This window comes from Peromyscus leucopus, chromosome 8b (genome assembly GCF_004664715.2).
Source record: "Peromyscus leucopus breed LL Stock chromosome 8b, UCI_PerLeu_2.1, whole genome shotgun sequence".
Classification (NCBI taxonomy): Eukaryota; Metazoa; Chordata; class Mammalia; order Rodentia; family Cricetidae; genus Peromyscus; species Peromyscus leucopus.
In genome coordinates this window covers 22,446,370-22,462,711 of record NC_051086.1, presented here as the reverse complement: position 1 = coordinate 22,462,711, position 16,342 = coordinate 22,446,370, and the positions used below count along the sequence as shown (strand labels likewise).

General features: G+C 42.6%; 1 protein-coding gene across 31 annotated transcripts in view; it reads right to left on the bottom strand.

Moving 5' to 3' along the window:
- Positions 1–16,342, bottom strand: part of Rbfox1 (RNA binding fox-1 homolog 1) — a 1,601,479-nt gene that overhangs the window by 39,994 nt on the left and 1,545,143 nt on the right. For 21 of the 31 annotated variants that reach the window (XM_037201084.1, XM_037201092.1, XM_037201085.1 and 18 more), the window contains one exon: positions 2,163–2,205. In XM_037201084.1, the coding sequence (XP_037056979.1) occupies positions 2,163–2,205 (43 nt within the window). Of the gene's footprint in view, positions 1–2,162; positions 2,206–8,271; positions 8,312–16,342 lie in introns of all 31 variants that reach the window. The other 10 variants (XM_037201093.1, XM_037201091.1, XM_037201083.1 and 7 more) reach the window with 2 other exon arrangements.

Below are 16,342 nucleotides of genomic sequence, written 5' to 3'. Positions count from 1 at the left end.
TTGTCTGCCTTTCCAGCTCTAGGGTTAGAAAGAGATGTCTCCATGGTTGGATTTAAACAACAAACAAAAGAAAACTCAAAACCTCTCAGTTGTGAAGACCCATCTCAGGTCTCCCTGCTTGTACAGCAAGTACTTTACCAAAGGAGGCCCCCCTCAACTCCTAGTTAATTTTATTTCAATGTAAGCATCTGTGGGCTGGTGGCTGTGGAGTATTAGTCTCTGCAATATGTGATAATGGGGTGAAAAGGATTAGTAGGCTTGATCACACCACCTCTCTGCACTGTGTGTTGTCTTTCCTACTTCTCTTATATTTCAGCAACAGTGGAGCTGTGCACTAACTCAGTGTATGTGCACGCACTGTAAAATGGCCCACAGATACAAATTGCTTGAATTTGCTTTGCAAAAAGGTGACTAAGATGAGCTATATTGCTCTGTCCTCTGCAGCTTGCTGAACAGAGCTGGAGTGTCTGCATAGTTCTGTGCTGTTGTCTGAAGAATGAGATCTGCCTTCTGTCTAAGGACTGCAGACTCAGGTCTTACTGAACCTGGTAACTGCAGACCCAGTGAAAAAATAATGTCACCGACAAGGAGATTTTTCCTTCTCCAAACCAAAGAGAAAAAAAGTACAGCAGTTTTATCTATTCTACTCACAAAAATATGTTGTGTGTGTGTGTGTGTGTGTGTGTGTGTGTGTGTGTGTGTGTGTCTATTTTGCTGGAAGTTGAACCCAGGGCTCTATGCACACCAGGTAAGGGCTCTGTTATTGTCCTACAACCAAAGCCTTCCTTTGACTTTTTGTTGTGACACAGGATCCCATTAACTGCCCCAGGCTAGTATTGGCTTCTCTGTAACCAGCCTTGAACTTGCAATCCTCCTGCCTCTGCCTTTCAAGTGCTGGGATGACAAGCCTGTGTCACGGAACCATCTGTGCTACCATCTTCCAGCTACATGGCAGTTGTAGCATTAGCTGTAGAGCACATCTGAGGACTCTTGACCAGTGGTGGATGCGTCCTTTTTTTTTTTTTTTTTTTTCTGTTTTCTACATCCTACAAATTTACTCATTTGGTGTTTCTTTGGAAATGAGAAATAGGTTTAGCAACTGGAAAAAAATTCTAACTATCTATAGTAAGAGCGGTGAGAGGTATAGGAGATTCTAGCCATGCAGCCCCTCAAGGTTAGAGGGATAAGAGAATTTTGATTTAAATATTCCAGTGTATTCTAAGAACCATCTAAAGATTATGATAAAATTGATTCTAATAAACCCTCTAAACCCCCACCTCATGGTGTGTGTGTGTGTGTGTGTGTGTGTGTGTGTGTGTGTGTGTGTATGTATGCACCATGCTGTCGATGTGGATGTTACCTTGGGTGTTGGCCCTTGCCTTCCACCTTATTGCTTCTTACTATGCACACCTGGATAGCTGGCCTGTGAGCTTCTTGGAATACCCATGTCTCCTCCTCATATCTCTCTGCAGCAGTGATGGATGACAGACTAGTGGTGTGGTAGCCAGCTTTATTTGATTTCTGGAGAACACAGACTTTGGTCCTCATATTTGCTCAGCAAGTACTTTACCTACTGAGGTATCTCCCTAATCCAAAAATTCTTTCTTTCTGATTTATTGTTATTATGTGTGCATGTATGTGCACATAGTGACTATGTGTGTGTGTGTGTGTGTGTGTGTGTGTGTGTGTGTGTGTGTTGCATGCATGCCACAGAAACCATGTAGAAGCCAGATAACAACTTTTAGAAGTCAATGCTCTCTGTCTACCTTCGTTTCTGTGGATCAAACTTAAGTAGGTTGTCAGGTCTTAGCAGTTAACACTTTTGTCTGTTGAGATGTCTTCCTGGCCCTTTTTCATTTTTGGTTGTTAAATTTTTATAATTCAAGAAATTAAAAGCCACATTTGACCTCTAAGGTGGCATATTCATGGTGGAGTCAAGTGTACAGATACAGTGCTGGTATCTGGAAGGAAGTGTCCCAAATCCATTGTGGACATGTCAGAAGGGAACAGGGTGACTCTGTATTAAAACTGGAAAATTCAGTTAAGGCTTCCCTCTATGTTAGAGAACATTTGCCCTCCCGAGAATCATCTTGTTAGTCAGAATTTCAGAGCAAACCCACAACCACGTGATGAGTGTTTTTCCATCAGTCAGGAATTCATACCTGTAGCAATTTATTGCCATACACTGGCTCTTGATACACTACTCTATAAGGAAACAGAGATGTAATGTTTTCAATGCAAAATGAAATAAATAAAAGAAAGTGCACAAATCAGACAGCAACCCTGGAGCAATTCATTTACAAGTTTGCTTCTCTTAGTTTAGTGTTCAGAGCCACCTGTCAAACCAAAAGAGAGGCTAGGCATGCCCCAGTACTGGACTTGCAAATCCCCACATTGACAGTTGTAAGGGAGGTGCACCCGGAGCTCAAATCGTGTGGATATACCCGTGTTTGTTTTTAAGAAGATAAAAGGATAATTTCATGGCTTCTTTTAGTCTGCATCACAACAGTTTCAGTATGATGATTCTCTATCTCATGGTTGGAATTTTCTGGCTTACCTGAGGATTGAGTTTTGATGTTAATGACACAGGGGGCTAAGATAAATGTACACGGACAATCTGAGCTGCAACAGCAATGTTAGCCATTTCTGCTCACCCAACAAAATGGCACTTCACGACTGCATTGATCACACTGAGGGCTTCAGTGGTATTGTAAACATCCTTACCTAGTGTGTATGCAGGTGCACTTAAGATAACTATGTGCGATGCATACATCCTTAACATGCTTAACTCAGATTTCATCTCAGTAGAGCCCCACATAGACTGAGAATAGCTGTAAAATGGGAGAGTTGTCCACCAGGCTATTTCATGTGGCTCACTGGAGGTGGAAGAGAAATTATTTGAGTTGAAACAGAAAGTCTCTGGCTTCCATGGCAGATAGAAAAGTGGTTGATTATTTGAAGACATTTAGGGATCTGCGTATACATTTTTAAAGTCACCTGGCTTTCCTTGCTTTTGATTACATTTAACTTTTCTTTTGTAAAATTTAAGAGCATGGAGCTACACCTATCCAAATTTATTTTAATTCCCTCTTCTCTTCCCCTTCTTTCCCCTCTCTCTCTTCTCTCTCTTCTTCTTATCTTTCTCCCTAGTTTTCATTGTTCATTTGAATATTTCAGATATTGTCTAGTGGTCTGCCCCACCCTTTAGATGCTCTTCTTTTTCTTTTCTCTCTTCCTATGTATATGAGTGGGTGTCCTCATCAGGGAGGCCAGAATTCTTATCACTGACTTGTTATGTGGGTCCAGGGTCTCCACTCTGATCCTCATGACTGAACAGCTACTAATTGCAGAGTCATCTCCTCAGCCCCACCCCTCATAATCTCTGTATTATCTTCTCACTCTCTTCCTTCCCTTTCTCTTACTGAATTTCTAGAATTCCACCATTTAAAATTAATCTGTTGCCCAGTGCTTACGTGTTGAACTCTGTCTTCGGATCATGTAGGCTCAAGCTTTGGTGTCAGGGAAATTTTTTGAATGAATTATTTCATCTTCTTTTTTTTTCCTGGAAGAGCATCCTCTTCAGAAGAAAATGGAGGTGATAAAGTCCCTGTCTGATGGGCTGTGGTGAGGAGGGGCTGCTGTGGCCTAGACTGCATGCTGAGCATCCTCTCCCATTTCAGCCTCTTTAGCACTGTTAGTCCTCATAGTGACTGAGAAAGGCCAGCCTAAAGCTCATCCCCTCCAGGACCCCTTTCAACATAAAATCTTGAGGTTTGTTTGCAAGACTCCTGGTCTCTGTGTTCCCAAAGCTCCAGGCTCATTCCTTTCATTCCCAGGCTCTCACAACATGGAGGGAGTGCACCTATTTATTACAAGTGACTTGAATGAAAAAACCAGTTCTGTTGAGACATCAGAAGCCCTAACAAAACTTAAGAGTAGTGTGAAATGCACTGGATCCCAGGGAAGTTCACATGCTGGGGGTGGGGGAGGGGCTCAGCACTGCTCCTCCTCTTTAGGAACTTAGGGTATTCTTATGGAAGACCCAGGTGACCTTAGTACTCTGTGCCTTCTTTTTCCTTCCTCCACTTCTCCCCTATTGTCTAATTTACCACTGTCTCACCCCAGTTTCCACCCAGCATTCCTCACATTTCTATTGCTCTGCTATAATTTCTCTCCGTCCCTTTGTCCATTTTCAGTCATTGCCTTCACTCAGAGGCCATCTTCTTTGATCCTCCCTGCAAATGTCAACCAGCTCTTATTTTCTACTCCTCTGTAGCCTCCAGATGTCTACAGCTTCACTGGGGAGTAGAGGGCCCGGCTTTGTCGGGAAGTCAATTTCCACAACTTTCAATCAATATTGCTCTTGCTGTTGTTTCTTTATTATTTAATTTGACACATTTTTTAATTAAAATGAAGGTGGTGGCTGATTAGTTATCAACTTGACATGATCTTGATTTACCTCTGAAACAAGCTCTGGGCACCTCTGGCAGGGAGTTTCTGCACTGGGTTAACTGAAGTGAGAAGACACACCCTAAGGCTGGGGGGTACGTCCTGTGGGCAGGGAGGGGCCTTAAGATGAAGGAAAGGGAGAGAGCAAACTGAGCCCTGGTTCTTATTCCCATATGTCCCCTGTGTTCCCTGCATGTGACCAGCTGCCTCATGTTCCTACTACCAGGACTTCCAGCCACGATTGACTGTACACTCAGACATGATCCCAAATAAGCCTACCCTTCCCTAAGGGTATTTTGTCAGGAATTCTGTCCCAGTGGTAAGAAAATTAACTAATGAGTTCATTTCAATAATGTTCACTAAAATGCAAGGTGTGTTTCAGACTCAGTATGCTTTTAATAAAAATGGCATCTCTATCTTTTAAAATAGAGGTATGTGTTATAGCCTCCTCAGGAGAAGGACTTTGGTGATAACCCTGCACATCCCCTGCTCCGACTCAGAACTTCCCTTGTCTCTGATGTGTAGCTGTCTGCACAGTGCACAGGCTTATCCCCAAGCCCAGAGGCAGCTACTTTCTGGCAGGGAACCTTGCCTGTGTAGGAGGAATGCTTTCTTTGCCATATTGTTTTTCTGAGCATGTGATCCATGGCACTTCTTGACAAGACTACTCTATGGCAATTTTCTGTCATCTACAATCATTCTTCTCTCTTCCCTCAACCTGCTCCTCTTTGAGAAGTTTAAGAAGGTCATTGTCCACAGAAACTTGTGGTTTGCCTGCCATAGGGGTCTGGAAGGTCTTTCCAATACTTGGTGCTCTGGTAGTACTAAAAATTCCAGAAATACCTAAGAGATTCAACTTCAGGTGGTAGGGGAGTGAGATCTTGGAGGACACAGTCAAAAGTATGGAGACAGCAGGATTTGGTGAGTAGGGCAGTAGTTTTGGGGAGTATTCTACTGTGGGTGTGGTTGATCCTCTCAGATAGCCCACAGGACAGAGATGGGATTGAGCAGGAAGAATGTGTCTTGATAAGAGGGGACCAAATGTAGGAACTTGGTGTCTTAGCTAATGGATTATAGGGAAATGTGAGACAAACTTTATGTGGGGACTGATTCAGACATCCCAGAACCTCTGATAATTACCCTGAACCTATTTATTATATAATATTGTAATGAGATTGTAGACCTATGAAAGAAACTTTTCTTTAAGTAAAACAGAATATGAAATGATTTTCAAGAAATCTCTACAACCACTATGACTTTAAAATGTGTGTTACTCAGGGCATTTCTACTACTCACTGTTCAGACTAATACCACAGCAGGGCAGTAGGACCTGTGGCTTAAATCCACACATTCAGGATGATATTTCTAGTGAGACCGAGCTTTGCTTTCTGTAGGAAAAAAATTCATGCCATTTACTTCCTTTGAACTTAGAGCTGCCCATGGTGCTCTGCTCTGCTGCAGAGGTGGAAGGTCCATCTCACACAGGCACACCCCTCAGCAGTGCTGTGCTACAGTGGTCTGCATGAGCCCAGAGGATAAACATTGGGCAAATGATAGGCTAGCCTAGCACTTCAGTGAGGTTAGCTCGTCACATATTTGAAACAGACACTGAGAATGCACATTGTTTTCATGCTATGAAACTTTTCCCTTCAGGACTCAAGCCTCTCCTAATGAAGCACAAACTCTGGCAGACCCACTTTCCTGAGCCTCCTTTGTTCTCTCTGCCTTGCTCCATGGATTTTCTGATGTAGCCCCTAGCACCCCAAGATACAGTGTACAGTGCTGAAATCCTTTCACTCTTTTCTTGTCCTCCCCGTCTTGTGTGTGTGTGTGTGTGTGTGTGTGTGTGTGTGTGTGTGTGTGTATACAAATGCACACATGTTGGGGATGTGTGCATACATGTGCGGAGGCCAGGGCTTGAGATCAGGTGTCATTCTCAATCGAATCTCTGCTTTACTTTGGGAGACAGGGTCTCTCATAGGACTGGGAGCTCACCAATTCCCTAGGCGGAATGTCTAGTAGTTCTCATGTTCCTCTTGCTTTTGCTACCCCGACTCTGGGATTACAGGCATGCACTGCTGAGCCTGGACTTGTATGTTGGTGCCAGGACTCTGACTCAGTTTCTCTTGTTTACATGGCAATCACTATACAGACTGAGTCATCTCCCCATCCCTGTTTCCTGTTCTTGAGGCATCTTTGCCCCTGGCTAACACTTTCTTTATGCTACACAAGAATCTACAAGGTCAGGATAAGATAATCCATTTGAAACATGTATGGAAGAGCACAATTAATATATATTATAGCATTTATATGTGAGAAACTGAGGTACAGAGAAATAGGTATGTTTTTATTTTTAACTAGGGACACCCACATTTACTTTTTTTGAACAAATGTTAATGGAGATAGTTTTCTTTCTAGTGGACTTTTATGTAAAACCTTCCACCTCCCAAGTTTAAGGACATAATATAAAGCCCTAAATTCAGTGATGCTGTGTTCATTGGTAATCCACTCCAGGCTACATAAAGGCTGTGGGTATGGACTGACTCTGATTCATTTTATACCTGAGGGTAGGACCAGGTTCTACCCACCTCACATTTGAAATGGCATGAACTGAAAGTCTGAAGAAGAGGGCACAGTTGGGGCAGCTTAAGTTCTGTAACAGAAGGAAGTTAATTGTTCTTGGGATAAATGAAAAACATGTTCAGTCACACTAGTCTAGCAAGAAGGTGAATATTGTAGTAACCTGAAGGTGACAGCAAGGGTCTCAGACACAATCAGATCTAAACCGAGTACATCACTGATGGAAATTAATACCATTCTGAGCGATTGCAGCAATGTGAAATTCAAAAGGAATAAAATAACCGATGTCTCTCATTTTCTAATAAATAGCATCAATTTGCACAGAAATATGGTTTGATTTTTCTTATCTAGCACATAAAAAATTATGATTCTGTAAACTTACTTGAGGTCATTAATGGTACATCTGTGTGTGTGTGTGTGTGTGTGTGTGTGAGAGAGAGAGAGAGAGAGAGAGAGAGAGAGAGAGAGAGAGAGAGAGAGAGAGATTTACAAAATGGCTTATTCTACTGCCCACTTAGTTTAAACTCTGTTCCAAGCTATTTTCATCCCTGCAGTGCTGTGTTGTGATCCAGATCAGGGTAGGGGAGGTGCATTGTGGTTCTGAAGATGAGACACATCTTCCTAAGAGGAACTTCATGAAATGGGACCGATTAGTAAACAGTTCTAAATCAGGGAACTGTTGGGAGAGATGAAGAGGATGAAGGGTTATAAAGAAGCCTACCACTCCAGGTCACAGACATCGTGATGGTGGAGTTAGGAAATGTTTATTGCTGTGTTCAGAGAAAAGAGAGAAATGGAATATTCCTAGCACTGCGTCGATAAATAATTACATTTGTAAGGAGAGCATCGAAAACTATCCGCCATGAAAATACCTTTCAGTTCTCAGCAGCTGGTAACTACAGCTGTTGTTCTGAATATCGAAGTGAAAACGCACAGAGCATATTGAGAACTGTAGAGAGAATGTCACTGTGGGTGGAGTTTTTAATTTGTCAAGAAGAAAAACCACCTTTTTGAATAGATGCAGTTGTGCTTATCTATTCCAAAGTTGATCAAGTCCAAGTCATTAGTTCCCCTCAAACAGCAAGTCACATGTCTTTTGAGCTCATGATCCTCAGCCCTTCTCCTTGAAAGACATGACCCAGAAGAGGAAATCGATTGGTTCCCACTAAGTTCAGAGCAAACTTGTATAAAGAATGACTCCTGGAGGTAAGGAGGACAGCATGCACGTTAATGAATACTTACATAAATGTCTGCACCATAAAATCCATCCTGGTAAACAACACTGTAAAGGTGCACACACAAAGAGAAACATTCGGATTAGTGCAGTTCCCCATGCAGACGCACCAACCCCCGCACGGGCCAGGTTAGTCTGGTCTCATGATCCAAAACACAGGAACTGAGGAGAGTTTCAAACTGATTAAGGAGGTTGGAGACAAGAGCTGTCCATCAAATTGGGAACTTTAGGCTGGGGTTCCATGTAGGCTCAGGTTCCATATTGGACCAGAGTCAGAGTGTTTTTGCTTGGGCACCAAAATGAACTTCCCATTCTCAGAAGAAGGTGCATTGCACAGCTTGGAAAGGCGAAAAGGGCTGATGTGCATTTCCAAGTGGCCTACACAGATCTGAGAATCTTAACAATATTAAAGTTCAGAATCAAACCACCGTTCCCCTCCCCACCAAACCCAAAACACAGCATCTGTCAAAGAATGGGCTTGCAAGGGTAGAGAGTCAGAGGAGAACACTTTTGAGATAGGCTAGAGTGAAATGGACTCAGGTAACTGAAATGGGGTCAAACATTTTCTTCTGTACTCATTTCATATGGTAGTATTATCTCTGGGTGTTCTGTGAGACATTTATTGTCAATTTAACAGAAAACCTGCATGTATATCTGTATGCAAACCAGTGAATTTAAGCATGTGTGCAAAATACGTGCATTTTCATCTGTACAAATGCATGGGGGTGTATATATGTGTTTGTATGCATCAAGCCTTTATGCATTTGGACAGTGTAGGGGTTTCAATTGTATATGTGTTTTTAAGTATTCAGATAAATCATATTTGGGATAAGTCAAGAGTCCACTTTATGACTGAATAAACCTCACTTTGTGGAAACTTTGCACAGCACACCTCAGTCACTGGACTCAGAATCCCAGAAAAAAAAGCTACTTCCAGTGGGAAAAGAATGATTTTGGACTTCTCCAAGTTTCTTGGAATATCAAGGCAAAGAATGTTATATCATGATAGGAGGAACACATTCTGTTACATAAGTATCTGAGTGGGTTTACCAAGGTCATATGTACCCTGGACACCTTACAGGCCTTTGTGTACACCTTATACACAGCAGATATCCTGTGTATAAAATGCAGTATTTCTAAACTTTTCTTTTCAGAGGATGGTTGGTAGTCATCAATAACCTCCCCTAGCATCTTCCCATGAAGTTTCTGGATGATTTATGATGCTGGCAAAGGATCAGTGAATCCATTGTTGAGTCAAGCCAGGGTCCTAATAGAAGTACAACTTTGATATGAAAGGATTTCATGAGCAGAATGAGCACGCAGAAAAGCCAGGCATCTCAAGCCAAGGAAGAGTGCATTTCATCACCTAAGCGCACACACTCACACACAGCAGTGACACTGGCTTGCTGGAGAACATGGTAGTGTGCTTCTTTCCCAGAGCTCTTTCAGAGTTGATTGGCAAACCCCCAAGGACCATTATCCTTAAAGTGTGGCAGGGATTTCACACACTAAGGAGGTTGGTAGGAATGCCTTTCAGTTGTTGTTTGTATTTGATCCTGGCAGGCTATAGTTCACAAGAACACTTGTCAAGCAGTGCTAAACCCTAATCCAAATGGCAGGCAGAAGTGTGTAGGGTTCTGAGCTAGGCTTTGAATTTACTTTTGACATTAGCAACATAAAAAAGCACTGTCTGTTGTGGGGTCAGAGGCAAGGTCAACTTCTACAAACAGGCCTTAGAACAGATCTAATGAAAAGTAGGCAAGCAGCAGATAGTTACTAAGGGCCCCAAAGCACAGACCTGAGCCTTAGCTGCATCAAGATCATGTCTGTGTCATGTTTACATGCCATCATGCCTTTATTCATGCTACCCCAGTGTCTTTTCTACCAGTATCCTCATCCAAAAACAGCTAGATCACTACTTAAAAGCCAGGCAAGGTGCAGAAACATAGACCAAAGTGCGGTTTTCCTGTCAAATGGCCCTGCAGCCAGAGCAAAGTTATTAAGACACCTGAGCTTGGTTTACTCTTCGTAAAATTGGAAAAGCAGTCACCAAGAGGACACCTCAAGGCACATATGTGCAGACAGGTGTAGGATTTAGTTAGGTAATGCTTTCAAAGTGATGACCAGCATGCTTAGCATCAAGGCAATAAGTTCCATAATTATGACACAGACTGCCTGAAACTGAGTTACATGCCCTCCCTGTGAATAACAGCATCCATGTGTGAGACTCCTGTCTGTCTAGGTGGCTCATTAGTTTCTACCTCCTGTAAAAGGCATTGTGTCTGTGCTTTGTTTGGCCAAAGAAGTTACATTCATTGCAATATCACACATTGCATTTCATCTGAGGTTTGATTTCTTATTTTAGGCTCAGAATACATACAATAACCATGTCTTCAGAGGATGGTAACCACACCCTAAAGAGGAGTAGAAGATAGCCATTTCTATGTCAGCATCAGATAGAATTTAATCATTGGTCAGAGAATGATGTCATGGTGGTTACTTATAATGACTCCACTTGGGGGTCAGAGTCAGAGGCATCGTTACTTTGAAGACAGCATGAGCCTCTTGGTGAGATGCTATCTTCCTATATTATAATTATTACTGTTGTTTCTGTTGAGGGCCTGTGATTTGAAGCTTGTGTGTAGTTTGCCTACTCAGCTGTAATGGTTGCTAGCACTGGAGGAAGAGAAAAGAGGTAAGATTAAACAATCACAAACCCTACCAGTACAGAAGAGTAGAGGAGTGTGGATAAATATTAATCCTTTAAAAATATTATGCATTTAAATATGGGAAGTCTTTCATTTTCCTAAACATCTGCTGGATAGACAAGGTCTGCTTCATTTTGTGAAAAATAGAGAGAAGCCAAGCGTAGGCCTTGGAGGCTCAGTGGCACATGGCATGGAACAGAGAGCCATGTCATGTGGCTGAGACTTGGTTCCTCCTCTGCCAGTGAGACGAGGATGAGATGATGAAGGGAACATGGTTGCTGCTCTTTCCAAAAAGAGTGCTTGTGCACAGGGCATTGACATGCCAGTCATTCCCATCTATCTGTATTAAGAGCTCCCAGAAGCCTAGAAAGAACACATTGTGTCATTTGCCTTGGGGAGCCTTTTCTCTGAAAAATAACCCAGTTGCTGTAGTTTATACTCTACCATGGGCTATGGAAAGTTATTCTGAAACCTTTGGCATCCCAAATTTATAAGACATAAAATTGACAGAAAACTGTGTGCAAGCTTCCTCATTCTGATAAGCACAAACGAATGGGTTGCAAGCATTGTCTTTCTGCATTGGAAAGTTTCCTCTGCCCCAACCATTGTGCTGGGGCATCACAGTCACATCTTTTTCTAGCATTGACTTCTAGAGGTCTAGAGTCCCTAGAGGGGAAAATACAGCCACAGCCATGCATCAGCTACAGTTGCAGCTGCAGTCTTTGCCGCAGAATGGAGGAACAAAGGCATCCTGAAAGAGCAAGGGATGGAAAGAGGCAGTAACAGAGAAGCCTGGAAGGACTGGCAGGCAGGCAAAGGAAATGGTGAGTGCAGGACCCATGGTTGGAAGGTGTCTGGCTCCTTGGAGGGCCTGGAGGAAGGGCACACTTAGTAGCATTAGGTCCCCAAAGCCCTTTAGAAGATGGTGGCTTCTGGGCAAATTAGTCAAGAATTTCAGCTGTTACCAACCACAAAGAGAAGGGATCGCTCACCTGTGCCAAGTATAGTTTTGAGTTACAAGGGAGACAGTGAATGATATGCCTCCATAATGTTAATAACCCTGGGAAGCTATGAGTTGCCATACTCATTTCACTGGCAGAGTAATATAAACCTCCAGAAATGGGCTGCCAGTTTTACAAAAGTGCAATTTCCCCTGAGTTATTAGTCACAGCACAAGCATCATTACTGTGATGACTCATGTTTGCAGGTTCACTGCTCTGGGATGGGTCCCATCAAAGCATTCTGTGCTCCTCAATCTCCTTTTCTCCCCTCCATGGACAAGGCCTCTATTCCCTCCCTAGACATGGATAAAATAACTTAACTAATATTCTAGCCCAGGTCTTCTGGTTCCATAGCCAAACTCTTAATGACATGGCAGGCAGCAGTGGTTGAACTTCAGTGTGCCTGGACTCACCTGAGGGACTAACTGAAATACAGATGGCTGGGCCCTATGCCTAGCCCAGAGGTCTTGATTCAATAGATCTGGATAGGGTGAGTGGCTAAAGAATTTGTACTTCTTTCAAGTAATGGGCAATGTCACTGCTTGTAGTTCAAGAAGGAAGGGAATGATTGTATTCCTAAATAATATATTCCAGGTGTTATTTTTTATTATATGTATGGTGAAACTGAAGCTCAGATTCTTTGGGTTCCTATTCCTCCTCTGCCCACCTCCCAGGGTCTCATGTAGTCCAAGCTAGCCTTAACTCACTATGTAGTCAAACACAATCTTGAACTTCTGATCTTCCTGCTTCAGTTTCCCAAGGGCTTAGAAAACAGATGTGGACCACTATGCCAGGTTTTGCAATGCTAAGGGTCAAGTCCAGGACTTCATGAACATTAGGCAAGCATTCTGTAAGCTGAGTGGCATCCCAGCCCCTAAGGTGCTGTTCTTGAGGAGGTGTTGAGTGCAGGAGAGTCCTTAGAGAATCGTATGGTCCTTTCTAGAAATGGCTCCCAGTGCTTTTCTGATGCCTCAGCAAACAGGTGCACTTAAAATATCAGATACATATGTAGGAAAAGAAGATGGGGCTCACCTGGAGGCTGCAGCTATAGACATACAGCAGTTCCCACACTGCAGAAGGGAGTTGCTGTCATGCACTGAACAGATGTGGTCCTATTTTAATGCAGAAATGGTCTGTCTAGCCATGGAAAGGTAATTGTGTTGCTTGTCAATCATTCTAGGACTGCAATATGCTTTTGCAAGAGCATGATGCAAATGCACATCTCATTTTCTTAAGAAAGTAATAGTGATAGTTAAATATTTGGATAGAGGCAAGCAGGGAATGATTGCACTATAGCAAATTAGTTTACTTTAAAAACAGAAAAAGGAAGTAAAAGGACAAGGAAGGAACAAAGGCAGAGGATGCCCCAAACTAAGCAATCTGTTTGTGTAACAGAATATATACCAATCACAAATGTGTTTTTGTAGGAAAGGCATTCAAACCCTCTCTTCCCTACTGACCATTCCACCTGGAAAATAAATTACATTTTTGAATATGCTCAAATATAACTATGTAGAATGGTTATCAGGTGGTTCCATGCACACACTGGTATTTGTACATAACTATGTATGTGTTTGTATATGTATACATATGCATTTTTCCAAGGGAAGGTTCATATTTTTAAGAAGTTAATCAAAAGAATCTGTGGAAGTCCTACCCTCACTGGAGCCTGTGTGAGTATATGGGATGGGCCACGCCTTTCTTGGGCCTAGGGGTAGGCTGACTATTGTTACTATGTGTGAGGTGGCTAGCTCTTGGGGACTTATTGGCATCAGACATAGGCCCCTGAGTCTTTGAGCCCACATCTTCCTGGTGACCCTTGAGTTAATTAGTGTCAGATGTTGAGGGCTCATGAATTGCTATGGGTCTCTGGGTATATTCTTTATCAGGCAACTTTAAGATGCTTGCCCCTGGGGTGCTGTCTGATCTTCACTGTGGTGATACCAATTTGCCCTAAAATACTTTTCCAGTTAGCTCTAGGAGTTTTATGTACAAGTGTTCTAATAAGTTCCTTGAGGATGTGCAGAATACCATAGTAATAACAGACTGTAGTGGTTAATAGATGATCAACTTGACAGGCTCTTGAATCACCTGGAGACAAGCCTCTGGGCATGTCTGTGAGGAAGTTTCTAGATAGGGTCAACTGTGGTGGGAGGAACCACCTTGACTGTGGGCAGCAATGGTCCTGGAGACTCAGATTGAACAGAAAGGCGAAAAGCCAGGAGAGCACTAGCAAGCATTCATCTTCTCTGCTTCCTGATTGAGGATGCAGTGTGAACAGCAGCCTCCAGCTCCTGCTGTCATGCTGTCCTGCTGCAGTGGACACTGTATCCACTGTGAGCCATGACAGAGCATTCCTTGCTTCCTTAAGTTGTCTTTGTCTAGCATTTTGTAGAAGCAACAAGGAAAATACAAGTTATAGATACCATAGAACAAAGACTAAAGCCCCATAGCCAATGTTGGATATTTAGGCTTACATCTCCTAGGATGTTTCCTAAGGGCCGTATATTGTATCACCAAACAACAAATATATACACACTTGATCAGTATCTACTTAATAATTACGTAATGGGTAGTGAAACAAGGCCTATGTTGCTGCTCAAGGAATGGAATTACCTGCTGTGTCCTATATGGGATGCTGTGCTCAGTCTAGTGAGTATCCAATTCCACGTATATTGACAGTCTGCAAGCTACTTTAAATGGCAACTTAATAATGGATAATTTCTCATGAATATGACTCATTGTATGATAGGACATTGTGGCTTCTCCACTAAAATGTCAGTAAAGATGAGGAGAAATAGAAAAATCCATTAGACTCTGAGACGACTGACACTAGCTGAGATACTATGTTTAGTCTATGGAATCCACAAACTTTTGGTGTGCCTCTTCCTAAGACTATGCCTGTGCTTTGGGGGCAATATGAGATTTATGAACTGCAGGGGCCCCCTAGTAAAGAGGTAAAATATACACGAAGGAAGAGGTGCAAGATTAACCTTGTACCACCTCAAGAAAAGGGGAGCATGGAGAGAGAGGAACATGGACAACTTACAAAAATGTCAATAGTCCCATCAAGCTCAACAAGATTAGCTGCAGTCCAGCAAATGTGCCCTAGCATTGGTCTTACTGAGCTGTAACCGTGTAGGGCTCTTCCTATTTCATCCTTCATCAACCCTATGGAGCTGGTGCATGCTTTACTCTCCTATCAAGTACACTGCATTTCCTTGTAGCTTTCTAGGGTGGTAAAATCCTGTATTTACTCTCCAGAGTCTGATTCATTTACTATTGGCAGCTGATAGTGAGTTGCTGGCTGCGTTTAGGGTTGTCTGCTTATTCCTTTAATCCCTCTATTGTCCATGGGCAGAAGTATTGCTCCAGGAGTGATGATCACAATTGATATTTCCAGATAGTTCTATTTATGTATGCCAGAAAACAGAACAGGACCTCTTCATAATTTATGTAGTTTAGCTACTGGGAGGGCAGAAAATGGACCCAGATAAGAGTGCCTTTAATGAGTTTTCTTAGATGCTTAATCAGTGCTGGATATATCCAAGGACTATCCTGGGCTCCACAAAGGTGGCTAAGAAGTTTCTGTTATATGTCACATGTGTGAGTGTGTGTGAGCACATGTGTATGTGTGTGCATGTGTTTCTATCAGAGAGAAAAACTATGGAAGCCCCATATGAAACATAGAATAAAGAATACCTTGGGGGATGGAAATTTTAGTGCAGACTCATATTGGATATTGTGTGAAAAGTAGGTTGTAGATAGATACATCTTCATTTGGTGACAATAAGAAAACATCTTCCTAGACAAATTTACTTCATGAGGCAATGTCATAGAAAACATGGAGATGGCTGGGTGTGTGGGTACTCACAGGACAGGATCTTAATATGCCAGTTTGGAAACAAAGGGACACAATCTTGTCACCCATGTCTTCTCTTCTGGGAAGCCTTGTCTGAACACCCATGCTGGGCTAAGGACCCTCCCTTGGTAAACAGCCTCTACCTTATCATCTATCATGTCAATCTGCAGAAATTCCTGTGGATGTGCTACAGGTAGTATACAATGGGGCACAAAACGTGGCTAAATAGGGCTGGAATAAAGACATCAGTCAAGCCTGGAAATGTTCCTCCAAAGGCCTTTTGAGCCAGCAGCTCTGGGAATCCATAGTTTCCAGCTCACCTCCAACCTGGTATGGCAGGCTCTGGAAACAGGCTTGGATCTACAGCCTCATTGCTCATTGTTTCTCCTCAACTCAGGATCAGGCACCTCTTTCCTCTGGGAAATCTATGCTCTGGGTACCACTTTGTTTTCTTCGAAAGATGGCCTATCTTCCTTGCAATCTAAGCCAATGAATCCAGAGGGGAATA